This window comes from Heterodontus francisci, chromosome 21, assembly GCF_036365525.1.
Source record: "Heterodontus francisci isolate sHetFra1 chromosome 21, sHetFra1.hap1, whole genome shotgun sequence".
NCBI classification, from domain to species: Eukaryota; Metazoa; Chordata; class Chondrichthyes; order Heterodontiformes; family Heterodontidae; genus Heterodontus; species Heterodontus francisci.
Window position 1 is genome coordinate 51,265,451 of NC_090391.1, and position 16,479 is coordinate 51,281,929.

The window sequence follows — 16,479 nt, forward strand, 5'->3', positions numbered from 1 at the left end:
AGCTGACCACCGCTCGGCCGGGATCGCCCCGCACTCCCGAGCCCCCTCGCCACCCGCAGTGAGGTGCGTCCCAGGGGTTTCGGCTACTCCTCCGCCCGCCGGACCGTCCCCGGAGTCGGCCGCCCGCACAGCCGAGGCGCTCTCCTCCGCCGGCGCGGGAGCGCCCGGACTGGAGGCGACCATGTTCCAGACTCAGAATAGATCCCGGTAAAAGACAGGCAACTCCCTCAGAGAGGCGCGGCTAACGGACTCCACCGGGAGCTGCGTGTGGTCTTGAAGCCAGTGAAACTGGCGGAAAAATTACGTCGCCAGCGCACACCATCTGGGAGGACGCTCGACGTACATGTATCTCTGCAGGGTCCGAAGGAGGAGAGTCGCAGCCTGGGCGCAGACGCACACCAGCGACTGACCGCCCTCCTCAATTGGGAGACTCAGGACCTCGGCAGAGACCCAATGTTTCCTCTTGCCAGAGAAGAAATCGACGAGTTTCTTCTGGATCTTGGTGGCAAATACAGGGGGCGGGGCCAAAGCGACCAACAAGTACCACAACTGGAGGCCACCAGTTGGTTTATGACCAACGCTCGGCTCCTGTAGGAAAGCAGTCGGAGCAGTCCTGTCCAGCGCCCCAGCCGAGCGGTGACGTTATCCTCCAACTCCTGCCAGTTTGCCGGCCAGGCTTCTTCAGCGGGGCGAAGGTGGACTCCCAGATAGAGGATGTGCGTGGTGCTCCACGCAAAAGGTGTCATCTCCTCCGGTAGGGAGTCCACACGCCACTGACCCGCATGGCCGGCTGGCGCAGAGCCAATCCAATCAACCTCCTGCGAAGAAGGCACAGGAAGGGCTCCACCCAGATGGTATACAATTGGCCGGACATGGGGCATCCCTGACGCACTCCTCTCCCAAAGCGAAGGGGCGCCGTCAAGGACCCGTTAACTTTGACTAGACACTCTGCGGCGGCGTATAAAAGTCGGACCCGGGCTCCGAAATGCGGCCCGAGTCCGAAAGCGCGCAGAGTCCCGAAAAGGTAATCGTGATCCACCCTGTCGAACGCCTTCTCCTGATCGAGGGAGAGAAAAGCGACCGACTGACCAGTACTCTGGGAAAGATGGATCAGGTCCCGGACCAGGTGGATGTTGTCCTTGATGGACCGGCCTGGGACCGTGTAAGACTGGTCAGGGTGGATCATGTGGGCCAGCACGGAGCCCAGGCGGGTAGACATAGCCCGGGCAAAGATCTTATAATCCGTGCTGAGGGGGTGACCGGACGCCAGTTTTTAAGCAGGCGGAGATCGCCCCTCTTCGGCAGCAGGACGATGACCTCCCTGCGCCACGAGAGGGGCATCTCCCCGGTCGCCAGGCTTTCCCCCAGGACCCGCGCGTAAGCTTCCCCCAGGACGTCCCTGAATGCCCTGAGGAACTCCACGGTCAACCCATCCAGCCCTGGGGATTTGCCCCTTGAGAGCTGGTGGAGGGCGCCAGTCAGCTCCGCCAACGTGAGCGGAGCCTCCAATCCTTCAGCGCCCTCCGGGCTGACCTGCGGCAGATCCTCCCACAAAACTCTGCGTGCGTCCTCGCTGGACGGATCCGGAGGGAACAATGTACTGAAATAAGTACGGACCAGGAGGCCCATTCCCTCCAGATCCGTGATGGAGGATCCGTCGTCTGCCAGCAGCTCAACGAGCTGTTTAAGAACCCCCCGCCATTTTTCCAGCGAGTAGAAGAAGGGTGAGGCGCAGTCCAAATCTTCCAGGATCTGGATCCGCGACCTCACGTACGCACCGCGATACCCTATGAGGTGCAGGTCCCTCAGCGCGCCCTTCTTCTCATTGTACGCCTGCCACACGGCCGGGTCCACGACGGCATGACCGAGGCGAGGCTCCAAGTCGAGCACCTCCCTCTCAAGCCGCCCGATCTCGGGTTCCCGCCTCTTGGTCGACCCCTTCGCGATCTCCTGACAGAAGACGCAGATGTGAGTCTTGCCCACATCCCACCATAGCCTCAAGGAGGGGAAGCGCCCCTGCTTCCTTCTCCAGTCGGCCCGGAATCGACAGAACGAGTCCCGAAATCGCTCGTCCTCCAGCAGCCGGTTGTTAAAGTGCCAGTACGCGGACCCCGCCCGCGTGCGGAGCGGAGTGAACTCCGCCCACACCAGGTGGTGGTCCGAGCACGGCACCAGCCGCATGGAGGCCGCCGAGACGCGGGAGACGTACGCCTGTGAAATGTAGAGGCGGTCGATTCGCGACCCCCCTCCTACAAACATCCACGTGAAGGCGCTGGAGTCGGGACGGAGATTCCGCCAGACGTCCACCAAGTTAAGGGAGTTGATTAGCCCCCTCAACTTCTCCACCGACACTTGGCCGCGCTGGGGACCGGTGCGATCCCCCACCTCGAGGGTGCAGTTAAAATCCCCCCTGAGGATGATGCACTCGCCGCTATCGATGGAGCTCAAGAGAGCGGACACTTCTTCAAAGAAGCGTGCTTGCAACGCGCCGGGCCTGGGTGCGTACACGTTCACAAAGTGGAGCGGCACGCTACCCAGGCGAACGGCGAGGTGGAGCAAGCAGCCCGGCACTAGCTCCTTGACCCCCAAGATCTCCGGCTGAAAAGTCGGGGCCAACAAGATAGCCACCCCACTAGAAATAGGGGTGAGGTGACTCATGTAGACCCCACCCTGCCACTCCAGGAGCCAGGTGGCTTCGTCTCCTGGAAAAGTGTGGGTTTCCTGCCGAAAGCTCACCACGTATCTCCCTTCCCTAAGGACTGAGAGATTGTGAAATCTGCGGTGATACCCCCTGCTGCCGTTGATGTTGAGGCTGGCTATGGTTATCTTCATGTCAAAGGTACTTAAAATCCGTCACCAACAGCTCACTGTGTGGAGGGAGTGGAAGTGCACATCTGGCCTTCCACTCCCCCATCAACCCATTGAGCAACACATTAAAACGGCGCCTCTCAACCAGTTTCACGCCCGCGCGCTTGCCTGTTATCTTCAAGGCGGCACGGACGGACTGGATGATCAGCGCCAGATTCGACCAGCAGTCGAGGGCCAGCTGGAATTTATTGCAGCAGCCCCTGCAAACCGCGAGGAAATCCCGGAGTTCCGCCGTGGGGATGAGAGGAGATTCGGTGGGAGGCACGAGGGACTCCACCACCTCACTGGCGATGGAATCAAGATCATCCTCCGTGCCCCCCACCGAATCCCCATCCTCGTCCGGGTCGTCACCACCAGCGGCCGACACGCCCACCGCACACTGTTGGGCAGACGTCCCGGCCGCGCCAGCTGGTCCCGCCTCCGTCACGATCCCACCCCCAGGATCGATGGCGGAGGAGTCCTCTCTGGGTTCTATTGTGAAACTGGAGCCTGCAGGCACCAGCGGATCAGGACCCCCTTCCACCTCCGTCCCCAGGCCAATGAGTGGTCCAGGGGAGACAGAAGTTACCGTCTCCGGAAAACCTGCCGGAGCCGAGACTGGAGGCAGAGAGAGGAGGCCATCTCCCGCTCCGCCAGCACCCACAGTCCCAGAAGATGGGGCAGCATTCTCGGTTATAACCGGGTCGGGTGTCTCCAGGTTGGTGGTGGACTCCGGCTGGGAGGGCCGACCCTCTGGGGCCTCGCCCTCCCCTTCACTCAGGGCACCCGACCCAGTAGCAGTGGCAGAATGGGCGGAGTCCCCAGGCATCCCAACCACAAGCAGGGCCCCACTTTCTCCTTCAGGAGGGGCCTCATGTACCGGGGCCTTCCCCTCCCCTCCATCCTGAGGAATAGGGTGCTCCTGCCCGGACTTTATATCCTTGGTGGTAGCGGTAGGGGAAACCTGGGGACCCGAGACAGGAGACAGCTCCCCTCCAACAGATGGGCACTGCGCCTCAGGGCCCCTCATTACCTCTGTGGAGGGCTGCCTTCCCCTCTTTTACCACCAGGGCGCAGAGGCTCAGAGACCTCGATATCATCAGAGGCCTCCACCTCCACACTCTCCTTTTTTTTATTCACCCTGGGCCTGAGCCCACCCCTGGGGCAAGTTGACTTCCCGAGATCGGGCTTTGTGCTGAACTCAGACTCGGGTGGTGTCACGGTGTCCAGGGGACGCGCCACTCGATGTTTATTTCTCCTCCGCACCTTCCTTCCACTTGGACGGTCACCCCCCTCCCTGTGAAAGCCACAGCCTCCGGTACCGACTGAATGGTATCTGGTGGAGGTGTAGGGAGGGTGGGAGGAGTTGCAGCGTCGCCACCCTGGGCCGCCGAGTTGGAGTTGGCAGCCGGGAGGTTGGGGCAGTTCTTACGAACATTCCCCACCCCCTTACAGACATGGCACCGCACCCCGTCCAAGGTTCAGAAGACGCGGTAGACCGTCCCCTGGAATTCTACCGAATACCGAGCGGGACTGGGGTGAGCCCCGTCTTTACCTCCCCCAGATGGTGCAGGTGGGGAAGGAGGAGCTCACCAGGGATGAAGGGTGGGACATTGGATAGAATGAGCCTTTGCGCAGTGGCCTCCAGGGGGTCCACTGGCAGAAAGGTCCTGCCCACGGTGAGCCCCTTGCTCAGAGCCAGGGACACCGCCCGCTCGGTCTTCAGGAACAACACTGCCTTCCCGTACATTTTAGAGGCTGCAACAATGGCCGAAGGGCCGACAACCTCGGCCATTGCTTTCACGCATACCTCGATAGTCATGTTCGGGTGGACATAGCTCTTGACACCTTGCTTCGATGTTAATAAAGCAAACGGTGACGGTCAACAGGTGCAGCTGCAGCAGCCGCAGCAGCATATGTACGGGAAGGCCCCGCCACCGGCGAAGGAGGGCTTGCCATGGGGTCTAAGAGCCACGTCCACCCCCAGGAAACAAAACAAATTTACACAATTTTAAATAAAAGCAAACTTTAAACAAGGTGGAGTGGGAGTAGAGGAGGATGGGGTAGGATGGTAAAGGAAAAGGGGAGGATAGGTGACTGAGGCGACTGAGTGGAGGAAGGGAGAGAAAGGCTGAAAAGGATGTTTGATCCAACTGCCAGTTGGAGCACCTTTACAACAATTAGTCCAAAATTGTTTGTTGTCTTCCAGTTGGGGGAGGCTTCTTCGCCCGGGACGGCTGGAGCCGCCTGGTACTCTCCTCTTCTGATTTTAACAAGACAGTCTTCACCCGGGCAACTCCAGCTGTCCCGAGCAGGCAGTTGGGGTGGGGAGGGAGCTCCCTGTGTGCAAACAACAATACAAATACAGGGGCCCCTACTGGATTTGGCTGCCCCACCCCTGAGTCTTCAGGCCTCTTCTCCCTCCCCCAAACAGTTTAAACTTAAGAGTCTTTCAGGTGCACTGTCACCCACCTCTCCAGAAAAATTGCAGCCTTCCTTGATGGTTTCCCTCCATTCTGTATTCACCTTTCTCCAGTCTCTCTCCCCAGTTGCTGCAGTCTCCACTCTCCACTCTGTATTCACCTTTCTCCAGTCTCTCTCTCCAGTTGCTGCTGTTTCCAGTCTCCACTCTCCTCTCTCCAGTTGCTGCAGCACAGGTGCAGCTGCTCCCCCTGATTGCTGGCAGGAAGTGTTCCAAATTGCCCAGCCAATCCCAGTGATGTACCTGTCCTGGGAGTGTTTGATGGGGACAGTGCAGAGCGAGTTTAACTCTATATCTTCCCCACACTACCTGTCCTGGGAGTAGATTGAACTAATATGATTGATAATCTGCATGTGTGACATTCCTGAACATTAATCACTGTGACAGTGTCTATGCTGTTCTGTACTTATAAAATAAAACTCTTTCTGTTGCTGTCTATTGCTGGAGTCTGTGTTCCTAAGTAGTTGCCTCATTGGTTATTGCTGAGTGTTGCTATTGAACTAGGGGAGCAGTCACTGCCGTCGCCATAGTGACCTCTGTCAACTGACCCGATCCACCCACTCCATTCCACTCCACAGCCAGTGTCTGTGGCTGAACCAGCTTGTTCACAACCTAGGCTTCCTATAGAACTCTGAGCCGAGCTGCCAGCTCCATCAGCCAGACCACTTACTTTCAACTCCATATCCTTGCCTGTCTCTGCTTCTGCCTTGGTTCCTCTGTTGCTTAATCCGTAATCCATTCCTTTGTCAGTTCCAGATGCAAATATTTCAACCCCCTCATCACTTACATCCAACCTTGCCCCCCTATAAACTTTAGCCCATCTAAACCTCTGCTGCCTGTATCCTAATTCACACCAAATCCCATTCATCCATCATGCCTGTACTTGCTTTTCTACATTGGCTCCTGGTCTGGTAACTATGTCCTCCTGAAGTCTCTGACTATCCACCTCACAGGTTACATTTCCCAGCTCCACATCATCTGCAAACGTTGAAATAATGGTCATTTATATCTACGTCTGTGCCATTAGTATGTGACAAAAGGAGGAGTGATCCTAATACTGATCAATGGGGAACACTACTGTATACTCCCATCCAGTCTGAACAACAACTGTTCACAACTTCTCTCTGCTTTCTGTTTCTTAGCCAGTATCATATCCACACTGTCACTGCCCCTTTAATACATGGGCTGTAGTTTCCCTAACAAATCCATTAGATAGAAAATGATCAGATGACATTTGAAATTCCATATAAATAGCATCAGCCATGCTGCCTTCAACAAGCCGCTGCATGATGTCATTGATAAACTCGATCAAGTTTGTCAGACATGATTGGCATTAACATATCCAGGATGCTTGTCATTTATAAACTCCTGTTTTTCCAAGGCAAAAAGGATGTGTCCCAGATTATAGACTGTAATAGTTTACATCGATGTTAGATTGCTGGAACTGTAATTCCAGAGTTTATCCATTTCTCTGGTTTTAAACAGGGTGTCACATTGAGGAATCTGTAGTAATCTATCACCATATCCTAGGAGCATTGTAAGATTCTGGCCATTTCCTCTGCTATTTCCACCATTCTTTCCATCAGCAACCCTCATACATCTCACCTGGAAAGCGTAAATGGTATTCGTTATCATGGTACCAACAGTGTTGGATTGAAATGAGTTAACTGAACCTGTTTGTTCAGTGACTGTCATTAATGTCAGTCTCCGTGGACCGTAATTGTGTCACTGGAGGGTTTCCATCTTCTATTAATAACGGGCACCTTTCAATGTGATATCCCAAAGTGTCAGCGGGAGCTTCATCCCTGGCACTAATGGATCAGTGGTTCTAGAGAGAAGGAGAAGATAGATCAGAATCTGAGAACAATAAGTTGTAATGTTACAAAAATGGAACAGAATCTGAGAACAATAGATTGGAATGTTACAACAATGGACAGGAGTTTATCTTATTGGTTTGACAGTCTTACTGCAGATGATGATTCGATACCATTAGAGTGGCGGATCTCCGATGCATTGAACATGATTCAATGCATTTACTATCCCGTTCTCGCTATTGGTGGTGTCCCTGGTAAGTCTCTCTCACTACCTTTCAATTCAATAAACCATGTTTAACTGCAATACTGATCTTATCGTTTACTCTGTCCACCTTGTTACTGTTGTCATTCCTGGTAAATATCTGTCTCCAGATAATAGCTCTAAAGACCATTACTAACTGTATTACTATTGTTTTAATTTGCTGTTGCATCTTTGCTGCTGTTGTCACGTTGCTAAGCCACTCTATTCAGCTATTACACGTGTAAACCACAATTCAATGCATTACCGCCCTTGTTATTGAAGTATTGGGGAGATTGAAGCCATTGTTTTCAGTATCCAACACAAACTCTGTTCACTATCCAACGAATCTGCCAATACATGAGGCTGAAACAGAGTGTTCACTTCCTCGCTGATTGCTTTGACCCTGAGCTAAGTTCCAATACTGTATCCTGTCCATCCCCAATCCTGTCTACGACTATTTCCTGGACATTTTCCACCCTGACCTGCCTAGTGCTCCTGCACAGTGCATCCCCAGTGGCTGTAGGCAGTTCTATTTGTTCATGGACGTGGGCATCGCTGGATAGGCCCGGAATTACTGCCCATCCCTAAATGCCGTTGAGTAGGTAGAGGTGATCTGTTTTCCTGAACGTTTTTTACCCAGCGACAGTGAAGGAATGGCAATATAGTTCCAAGTCAGGATGATGTGCTGCTTGGAGGGAACTTGCTGGTGGTGGTGTTCCTATGTATCTGCTCCCTTTGCCGTTCTAGCTGGTAGAGGTTGCGGGTTTGGAAGGTGCTCTTGAAGGAGGCTTGGTGAGTTGCTGCAGTTCATCTTGGAGACTGTACACACTGCTGTCATTTTGCTCCAATGCTGGAGTCATAGATTTACGAAATAGAAGGAGACCATTATGCATGCTGCCACTGTGCAGAGCAGTCCAGTCAGTCCCACTTTATTTTTTATTATTCATTATGGGATGTGAGCGACGCTGGCCATTTGTTGCCCATCCGTATTTGCCCTTGAGAAGGTGGTGGTGAGCTGCCTTCTTGAACTGCTGCTGTCCATGTGGGGTAGGCACACCCACAGTGCTGTTAGGAAGGGAGATCCAGGATTTTGACCAAGCGACAGTGAAGGAACGGCGATAGAGTTCCAAGTCAGAATGGTGTGTTGTGCACTCCCTGCTCAGTCCCCATAGCCCTGCAAGAACATTTCCTTCAAGTGCCATTCCAGTTTCATTTTGAAATCATTCATTTGTCTCTCCTTCCACCACCCTTATGGGCAGCGACTTCCAGGTCATTTTTAGATTTAGATTTAGATTTTAGATGTAGAGATATGGCACTGAAACAGGCCCTTCGGCCCACGGAGTCTGTGCCGGCCATCAACCACCCAGTTATACGAATCCGACACGAATTCCATATTCCTACCACATCCCCACCTGTCCCTATTTCCCTACCACCTACCTATACTATGCAATTTATAATGGCCAATTCACCTATCAACCTGCAATTCTTTGGCATGTGGGAGGAAACCGGAGGACCTGGAGAAAATCCACGCAGACACAGGGAGTACTGAAAACTTCACACAGGCAGCACCCAGATTTGAACCCGGGTCGCTGGAGCTGTGAGGCTGCGATGCTAACCACCGCGCCACTGTGCCGCACAAATTATAGCTTTTAATTCCGGATTTTTATTAATTAAATTCAACTTCCACCTTCTGCCATGGTGGGCTTCGAACCCATGTCCCCAGATCAGTACCATGGGTCTCTGCGTTACCAGTCCAGTGACAATACCACTCCGCCACCGCATCCGCATTACGACCCATTGCATTAAAAAAAACGTTCTTTTTCACATTCCCTCTGCATCTCTCGCCGAAAACCTTCCACCTGTGTCCCCTGGTCCTTGTACCATTAGTTAATGGGAACAATTTCTCCTTGTCCACCTTATCTGAGCCTGTTATAATCTTGTCCACCTCCATCAAATTTCCCCTCAATCTCCTTTGCACCAGTGAGAAGCACACCTGTTTTTCCAAACTAACATTATAACTAAAAGCCCCCATCCCTGGAATCATTCTGTCAAATCTCCTCTGCACCATCTCAAGGACGCTCACATCGTAGGAACTAGGCACAGAGCTCCATTTGGTGCCTAACCAGAGATCTGTATCGTTGCATTATAAAACTTCCCTACTTGTGTATTCTATTTCCCTACTTATGAAGGCCAATCTGTCAGTATTTCCTTTCACATTCAAACGCACTTGGAGACCCAGCTCCCTCTGTTCCGACACACTCGTTAGAACAGTGTCAATAAGGCTACATTGCCTCACCCTATCCCTTATGCCAAATTGTATCACCTCATACTTGTCTGTATCAAAATCCATCTGCCACTTGTATGCCTATTCTACTGGTCTATCTATGTCTTGTTGCAGGAAAATCATATCATCCTCGCTGTTTGTCCCTCCACCAAGTTTATCATCAGCAAATTTTGAAATTCCACTATATATCCAAGACCAAATCATTTGTATACAGCAAACTCAAAGCAGTGGTCCTAGCCATGCCCTTTAGGAAACACCACTATCTACCATCCGCCAGTCTGAAATCAACAACATTTTACCACAATAACTGTTTACTGTCGTTAAGCCATGTGTTTGCTCCTATTGGACACTGACCCTCCTATTCTATGAGCCTCAATTTTATTCACCAGCCTTTTATCTGGTACTTTATCAAACACTTTGTTCAAATCCATACAGACAACATCTACAGCATTCAACAACTTTCTCAGATTCTTTATCTAAAATACAATTAGATAAGTCAAGCATGATCTCCCTTTTTCAAATCTGTGCTCAATATCTTTAGAGATACAGCACTGAAACAGCGTCTGTGCCGACCATCAACCACCCATTTATACTAATCCTACACTTATCCCATATTCCTACCACATCCCCACCTGTCCCTATATTTACCTCCCACCGACCTATACTAGGGGCAATTTATAATGGCCAATTTACCTATCAACCTGCAAGTCTTTGGCATGTGGGAGGAAACCGGAGCACCCGGAGAAAACCCACGCAAACACAAGGAGAACTTGCAAACTCCACACAGGCAGTACCCAGAATTGAACCCGGGTCGCTGGAGCTGTGAGGCTGCAGTGCTAACCACGGCGCCACTGTGCCGCCCCGTTTATATCCTTATTAAACTCAAACCTCTCCAAGTGTCTGCTAATATTTCCCTGAGAATTGTTTCTAAATCTTTAATCGACACTCACAGAATCACATAATCGTTACAGCAGGGAAGGCGAGCAATCGGCCCATCGTGTCCGCACTGGCTCTCTGAAGGAACAATTTCCGACTTTTCCATTCCCCGACCTTCTCCCCATAAAGCTGCACATTCTCCCTTTACATTTTACTGTCTAATTCCCTTTTGAATACTTCAATTGAACCTGCCTCCACCACGTTCTCAGGCAACGCATTCCAGATCTTAACTACTGGCTGCATGAAAATGTTTTCCCTCATGTCACTTGTACTTCTCTTACCAAATATTTGAAATCTGTGTCCTCTCGTTCACGATCCTCTCACGAGTTGTAACAGTTTCTCTCCATCTACTCTGTTCAGTTCGCTCATGATTTTGAATACCTTTATCAAATCACCACTCAGCCTTCTCTTCCCCATGGAAAACAGCCCTAATCTCTCCAATTTATCTTCATAACTGAAATTCCTCATCCCTGGAACCATTCCCATGAATCTTTTCTGTTCTCTCTGCAATGTCTTTCCTCAAGTGTGGCACAAAGAACTGGATGCAATACTGCAGCTGAGACCGAACTAGTGTCTTATACAAGTTCAACATAACTTCCTTACTCTTGTACTCTATGCCCCTATTGATAAAGCCCAGGATAATATATGTTTTATTAACCTCTCTCACAACCTGTATTGCCACCTTCAATGACTTATGCACATATACACATAGGTCCCTCTGCTCCTGCGCCCTATTTAGAATTGTCCCCTTCATTCGGTGTTGTTCTTTTTACTGAAATGAATCACTTCACATTTCTCCACATTGAACTTCATCTGCCATCTGTCTACCCATTCCACCAACATGTCTATGTCCTTTTGAAGTTCTACACTATCCTCCTCACAGCTCACTATCCTTCCAAGTTTCGTATCATCTGCAAACTTTGAAATTGTGCCCTGCACACCAAGATCTAGTTCATTAATATATATCAGGAAAGGCAAGGGTCCCAACATTGATCCCTGGGGAACACCAACCACTACTCTTTGTTTCTGTCACTCAGCCAATTTCATATCCATGTGGCTACTGTCCCTTTTATTCCATGAGCTACAAGTTTGTTCACAATTCTGTTGTGTGGCACTGTATCAAATGCCTTTTGAAATATCATGGCCACCACATCAACAGCATTGCTCTCATCAATCCTCTCGGTTATCTCCTTGAAATACTCCAGCAGGTGAGTTAAACATGATTTTCACTTAAGAAATTCATGCTGGCTTTCCTGAACGAACTCACATTTCTCCATGTGACTATTGACTTTGTCCAATTTTTTTTTTTGAAGTTTTCCGACGACCAAAGTTAAACTTAAATCACTGATGATGAATTAACTGACCTGTAGCTGCTAGGAAGGTCCTCACACCCTTTATAGTATAAGGGTGTCACATTTGCCGTTCTCTAATACTCAAGCACCTCCCCCAACCATGGAGGATTGTAAGATGATGTCATGCTGTTGTGATATCTCCATTTCCACTTCCTTCAGCAGCCTGCGATGGAAGCCATCCAGACCAGGTGACTTGTCAACCCCAAGCACAGCCAGCCTTTCCTCGACCTCCTCCCTTCAATGCTTACTCTATCCATTATCTCGACTCTCTCCACTTCCATTGATATTTTGTCAGATTCCTCTTCCTCAGTAAACAATGATATGAAGAACTCTTCAGGTATATTTGATTTGCTCTGTGTCTCTATGTGTATATCACACTCTTTTCCCCGAATATACCACACCCCATCTCGTTCTACCTGATTAATATCTACATGCCTGTGGAAAATGTTTGCGTGCCCTTTTAAAAGATTTTTGCGTTCTCTTTCATGTTGAATAGTAGTGAATGGCAACGTGGTAAATGATGTACTGATGATTCGGGCTATTTTCTCCCGGATGGTGCAAAACTTGCTGAGTGTTGGATCTGCACCCATCCAGGCAAGTGGGGATTATTCAGTTTCACCCCTGAATGTGTGGTGTAAATATTACTTGCTAATTCTCAGCCCAAGGCTGGATATTGTCCAGTTCTTGTTACATGTAGGCATGGACTGCTTCAGTACCTACGCAATCTTAAATGAAACTAAACACTCTGCAATCCGTAATGAATAATCGCACTTCTGATCTTCTCATTGAAGGTCATTGATGAAACAGATGAAGCTGATGAAAATACCCTGAGAATAAACTGCATTGTTGTCCCAGGACTGACATAATTAACCTCCAACAACCGCAACCATCCTCATTTGAGGCAGTTATGACTCCAACCAGCATACATTTCCCCCCTGATTCCCATTGACCAAAGTTTTGCTAGGGCTCCGTGATGCCATACTCGGATGAATGCTGCCTGAATGTCAAGGGCAGTCACTCTCACCTCACCTTTGGAGTTCAGCTCTTTTCTCCATGTTTCGACCAAGGCTGTAATGAGGTCTGCAGATGAATGAACGTTGAGGATCCAAATTGAGCAGCACTGAGCAAGTTATTGGTGAGCAAGTTCCAGTTGGTAGCACTGCCGATGATACCTTCCATTATCCGGTTCCTGATAGTGAGTAGAATGAATGGTTATGAAAGCATGAGTATGGAAGACTGCTGACGTACACACTGAAAGAGAGCAAATAGTCGCACAGGATGTCCGTGAGGGCCCATGTTCATACTGCACAAGCTCGGTATGGTGATCAGTATCCTGGTCTGATTGACCCACATTCACACTGTACCAGTTCAGCAGGGTGATCAATATCCTGGGCTGGTTGATCCATATACACACTGTGCCAGCTCGGCATGGTGATCAGTATCCTGGGCTGGTTGACCCATATACATTCTGTGCCAGCTCGGCATGGTGATCAGTATACTGGGCTGTTTGACCCATATTCACACTGTACAAGATCGGCATGGTGATCAGTATACTGGGATGGTTCACCCATATCCACACTGTACCAGCTCACCAAGTTGATAAGTATTCTGGGCTGGTTGACCCATATACACACTGTATCAGCTCGGCAAGGTGATCAGTATCGTAGACTGGTTGACCCATATTCACACTGTAACAGCTCGGCATGGTGATCAGTATCCTGGGATGGTTGACCCATGTTCACACTGTACCAGCTCGGCATGGTGATCAGTATCCTGTGCTGCTTGACATATATTCTCACGGTACCAGCTCGACATGGTGATCAATATCCTGAGCTGGTTGACCCATATTCACATTATATCAGCTCAGCATGGTGATCAGTAATCTGGGTTGGTTGTCCCATATTCACTCTGTAACCGCTCAAATTGGCGATCAGTATCCTGTCGCTGGTTGACCCATATTCATCCTGTACTTGCTCGGCATGTTGCTCAGTATCCTGTGGCTGGTTGACCCATATTCAGACTGTACCAGCTCGGCATGGTGATAACAATCCTGGGCTTGTTGACCCATATTCACACTTTACCAGCTCGGCATGGTGATCAATATCCTGAGCTGGTTGACCCATATTCACATTATATCAGCTCAGCATGGTGATCAGTAATCTGGGTTGGTTGTCCCATATTCACTCTGTAACCGCTCAAATTGGCGATCAGTATCCTGTCGCTGGTTGACCCATATTCAGACTGTGCCAGCTCGGAACGGTGATAAAAATCCTGGGCTGGTTGATCCATGTTCACACTGTACTAGCTCGGCATGGTGATCAGTATCCTGGGCTGTCTGAACCATATTCATCGTGTACTTGCTCGGCATGTTGCTCAGTATCCTGGGCTTGTTGACCCATATTCACACTTTACCAGCTCGGCATGCTGATCAATATCCTGAGCTGGTTGACCCATATTCACAGTATACCAGCTCAGCATGGTGATCAGTAATCTGGGCTGGTTGTCCCATATTCACTCTGTACCCGCTCAAATTGGCGATCAGTATCCTGTGGCTGGCTGACCCATATAAAGACTGTACCATCTCAGCATGGTGATCAGTATCCTGGGCTGGTTGACCCATGTTCACTATGCACCAGCTCAGCATGGTGATCAGTATCCTGGGCTGGTTGATTAACTTTCACACCGGAACATTTCGGAATGGTGATCAGTATCCTGGGCTGGTTGACCCATATTCAGACTGTACTATCTCAGCATGGTGATCAGTATCCTGGGCTGGTTGACCCATGTTCACTATGCACCAGCTCGACATGGTGATCAGTATCCTGGCCTAGTTGACCGATATTCACACTGTACCAGCTCAGCATGGTAATCAGTATCCTGGGCTGGTTGACCCATATTCACACTATATCAGCTCAGCATGGCGATCAGTATCCTGGGCTGGTTGTCCCATATTCACTCTGTACCCGCTCATATTGGCGGTCAGTATCCTGGGCTGGTTGACCCATATTCACACTGCACATTCTCAGCATGGTGATCAGTATCCTGGGCTGGTTGTCCCATATTCACACTGTACCTTCTCAGCATGGTGATCAGTATCCTGGGCTGGTTGACCCATATTCACACTGTACCAGCTCGGCATGGTGATAAAAAATCCTGGGCTGGTTGATCCATGTTCACACTATACCAGCTCGGCATGGTGATCAGTATCCTGGGCTGTGGGAACCATATTCATCCTGTACTTGCTCGGCATGTTGCTCAGTATCCTGGGCTTGTTGACCCATATTCACACTTTACCAGATCGGCATGCTGATCAATATCCTGAGCTGGTTGACCCATATTCACATTATACCAGCTCAGCATGGTGATCAGTAATCTGGGCTAGTTGTCCCATATTCACTCTGTACCCGTTCAAATTGGCGATCAGTATCCTGTGGCTGGTTGACCCATATTCACACTTTACCAGATCGGCATGCTGATCAATATCCTGAGCTGGTTGACCCATATTCACATTATACCAGCTCAGCATGGTGATCAGTAATCTGGGCTAGTTGTCCCATATTCACTCTGTACCCGTTCAAATTGGCGATCAGTATCCTGGGCTGGTTGATTCATTTTCACACCAGAACATTACGGAATGGTGATCAGTATCCTGGGCTGGTTGACCCATATTCACACTATACCAGCTCAACATGGTGATCAGTATCCTGGTCGTGTTGTCCAATAGTTACACTGTACCAGCTCGACATGGAGATTAGTATCCTGGGCTGGTTGTCCCATATACACACTGTACCAGCTCGGCATGGTGATCACAATCCTGGGCTGGTTGACCCATGTTCACACTGTACCAGCTCGGCATGGTGATCAGTATCCTTGGCTGGTTGAGCCATATTCAGTCTGTTACCAGCTCGACATGTTGCTCACAATCCTCGTCTTGTTGACCTCTATTCGCATTGTAGCAGCTCAGAATGGTGATCAGTATCCTGGGCTGTTTGACCAATATTCACACTGTACCAGCTCGGCATGGTGATCAGTATCCTTGGCTGGTTGAGCCATATTCAGTGTGTCACCAGCTCGACATGTTGCTCAGTATCCTGGGATTGTTGACCCATATTCACACTTTACCAGCTCGGCATGGTGATCAATATCCTGAGCTGCTTCACCCATATTCACATTATACCAGCTCAGCATGGTGATCAGTATTCTGGGCTGGTTGTCCCATATTCACACTGTACCCACTCAAATTGGCGATCAGTATCCTGTGGCTGGTTGACCCATATTCAGACTGTACCATCACAGCATGGTAATAAGTATCCTGGGCTGGTTCTCCCATACTCACAATGTACCCGCTCGGCATGGTGTTCAGTGTCCTGGGCTGGTTGACCCATGTTCACACTGTACCAGCTCAGCATGGTGATCAGTATCCTGGGCTGGTTGACCCATGTTCACACTGTACCAGCTCAGCATGGCGATCAGTATCCTGGGCTGGCTGACCCACATTTACACTATACCAGCTCAACGTGGCG

At 50.1% G+C, this 16,479-nt stretch overlaps 1 protein-coding gene across 1 annotated transcript in view; it reads left to right on the forward strand.

Moving 5' to 3' along the window:
• The first annotated feature begins 7,216 nt into the window (after positions 1-7,216).
• Positions 7,217-16,479, forward strand: part of LOC137381120 (probable G-protein coupled receptor 139) — an 87,990-nt gene continuing 78,727 nt past the window's right edge. Inside the window, exon 1 of the mRNA XM_068053509.1 lies at positions 7,217-7,397. Coding sequence (XP_067909610.1) covers positions 7,217-7,397 — 181 coding nt within the window. The remainder of the gene's footprint in view (positions 7,398-16,479) is intronic.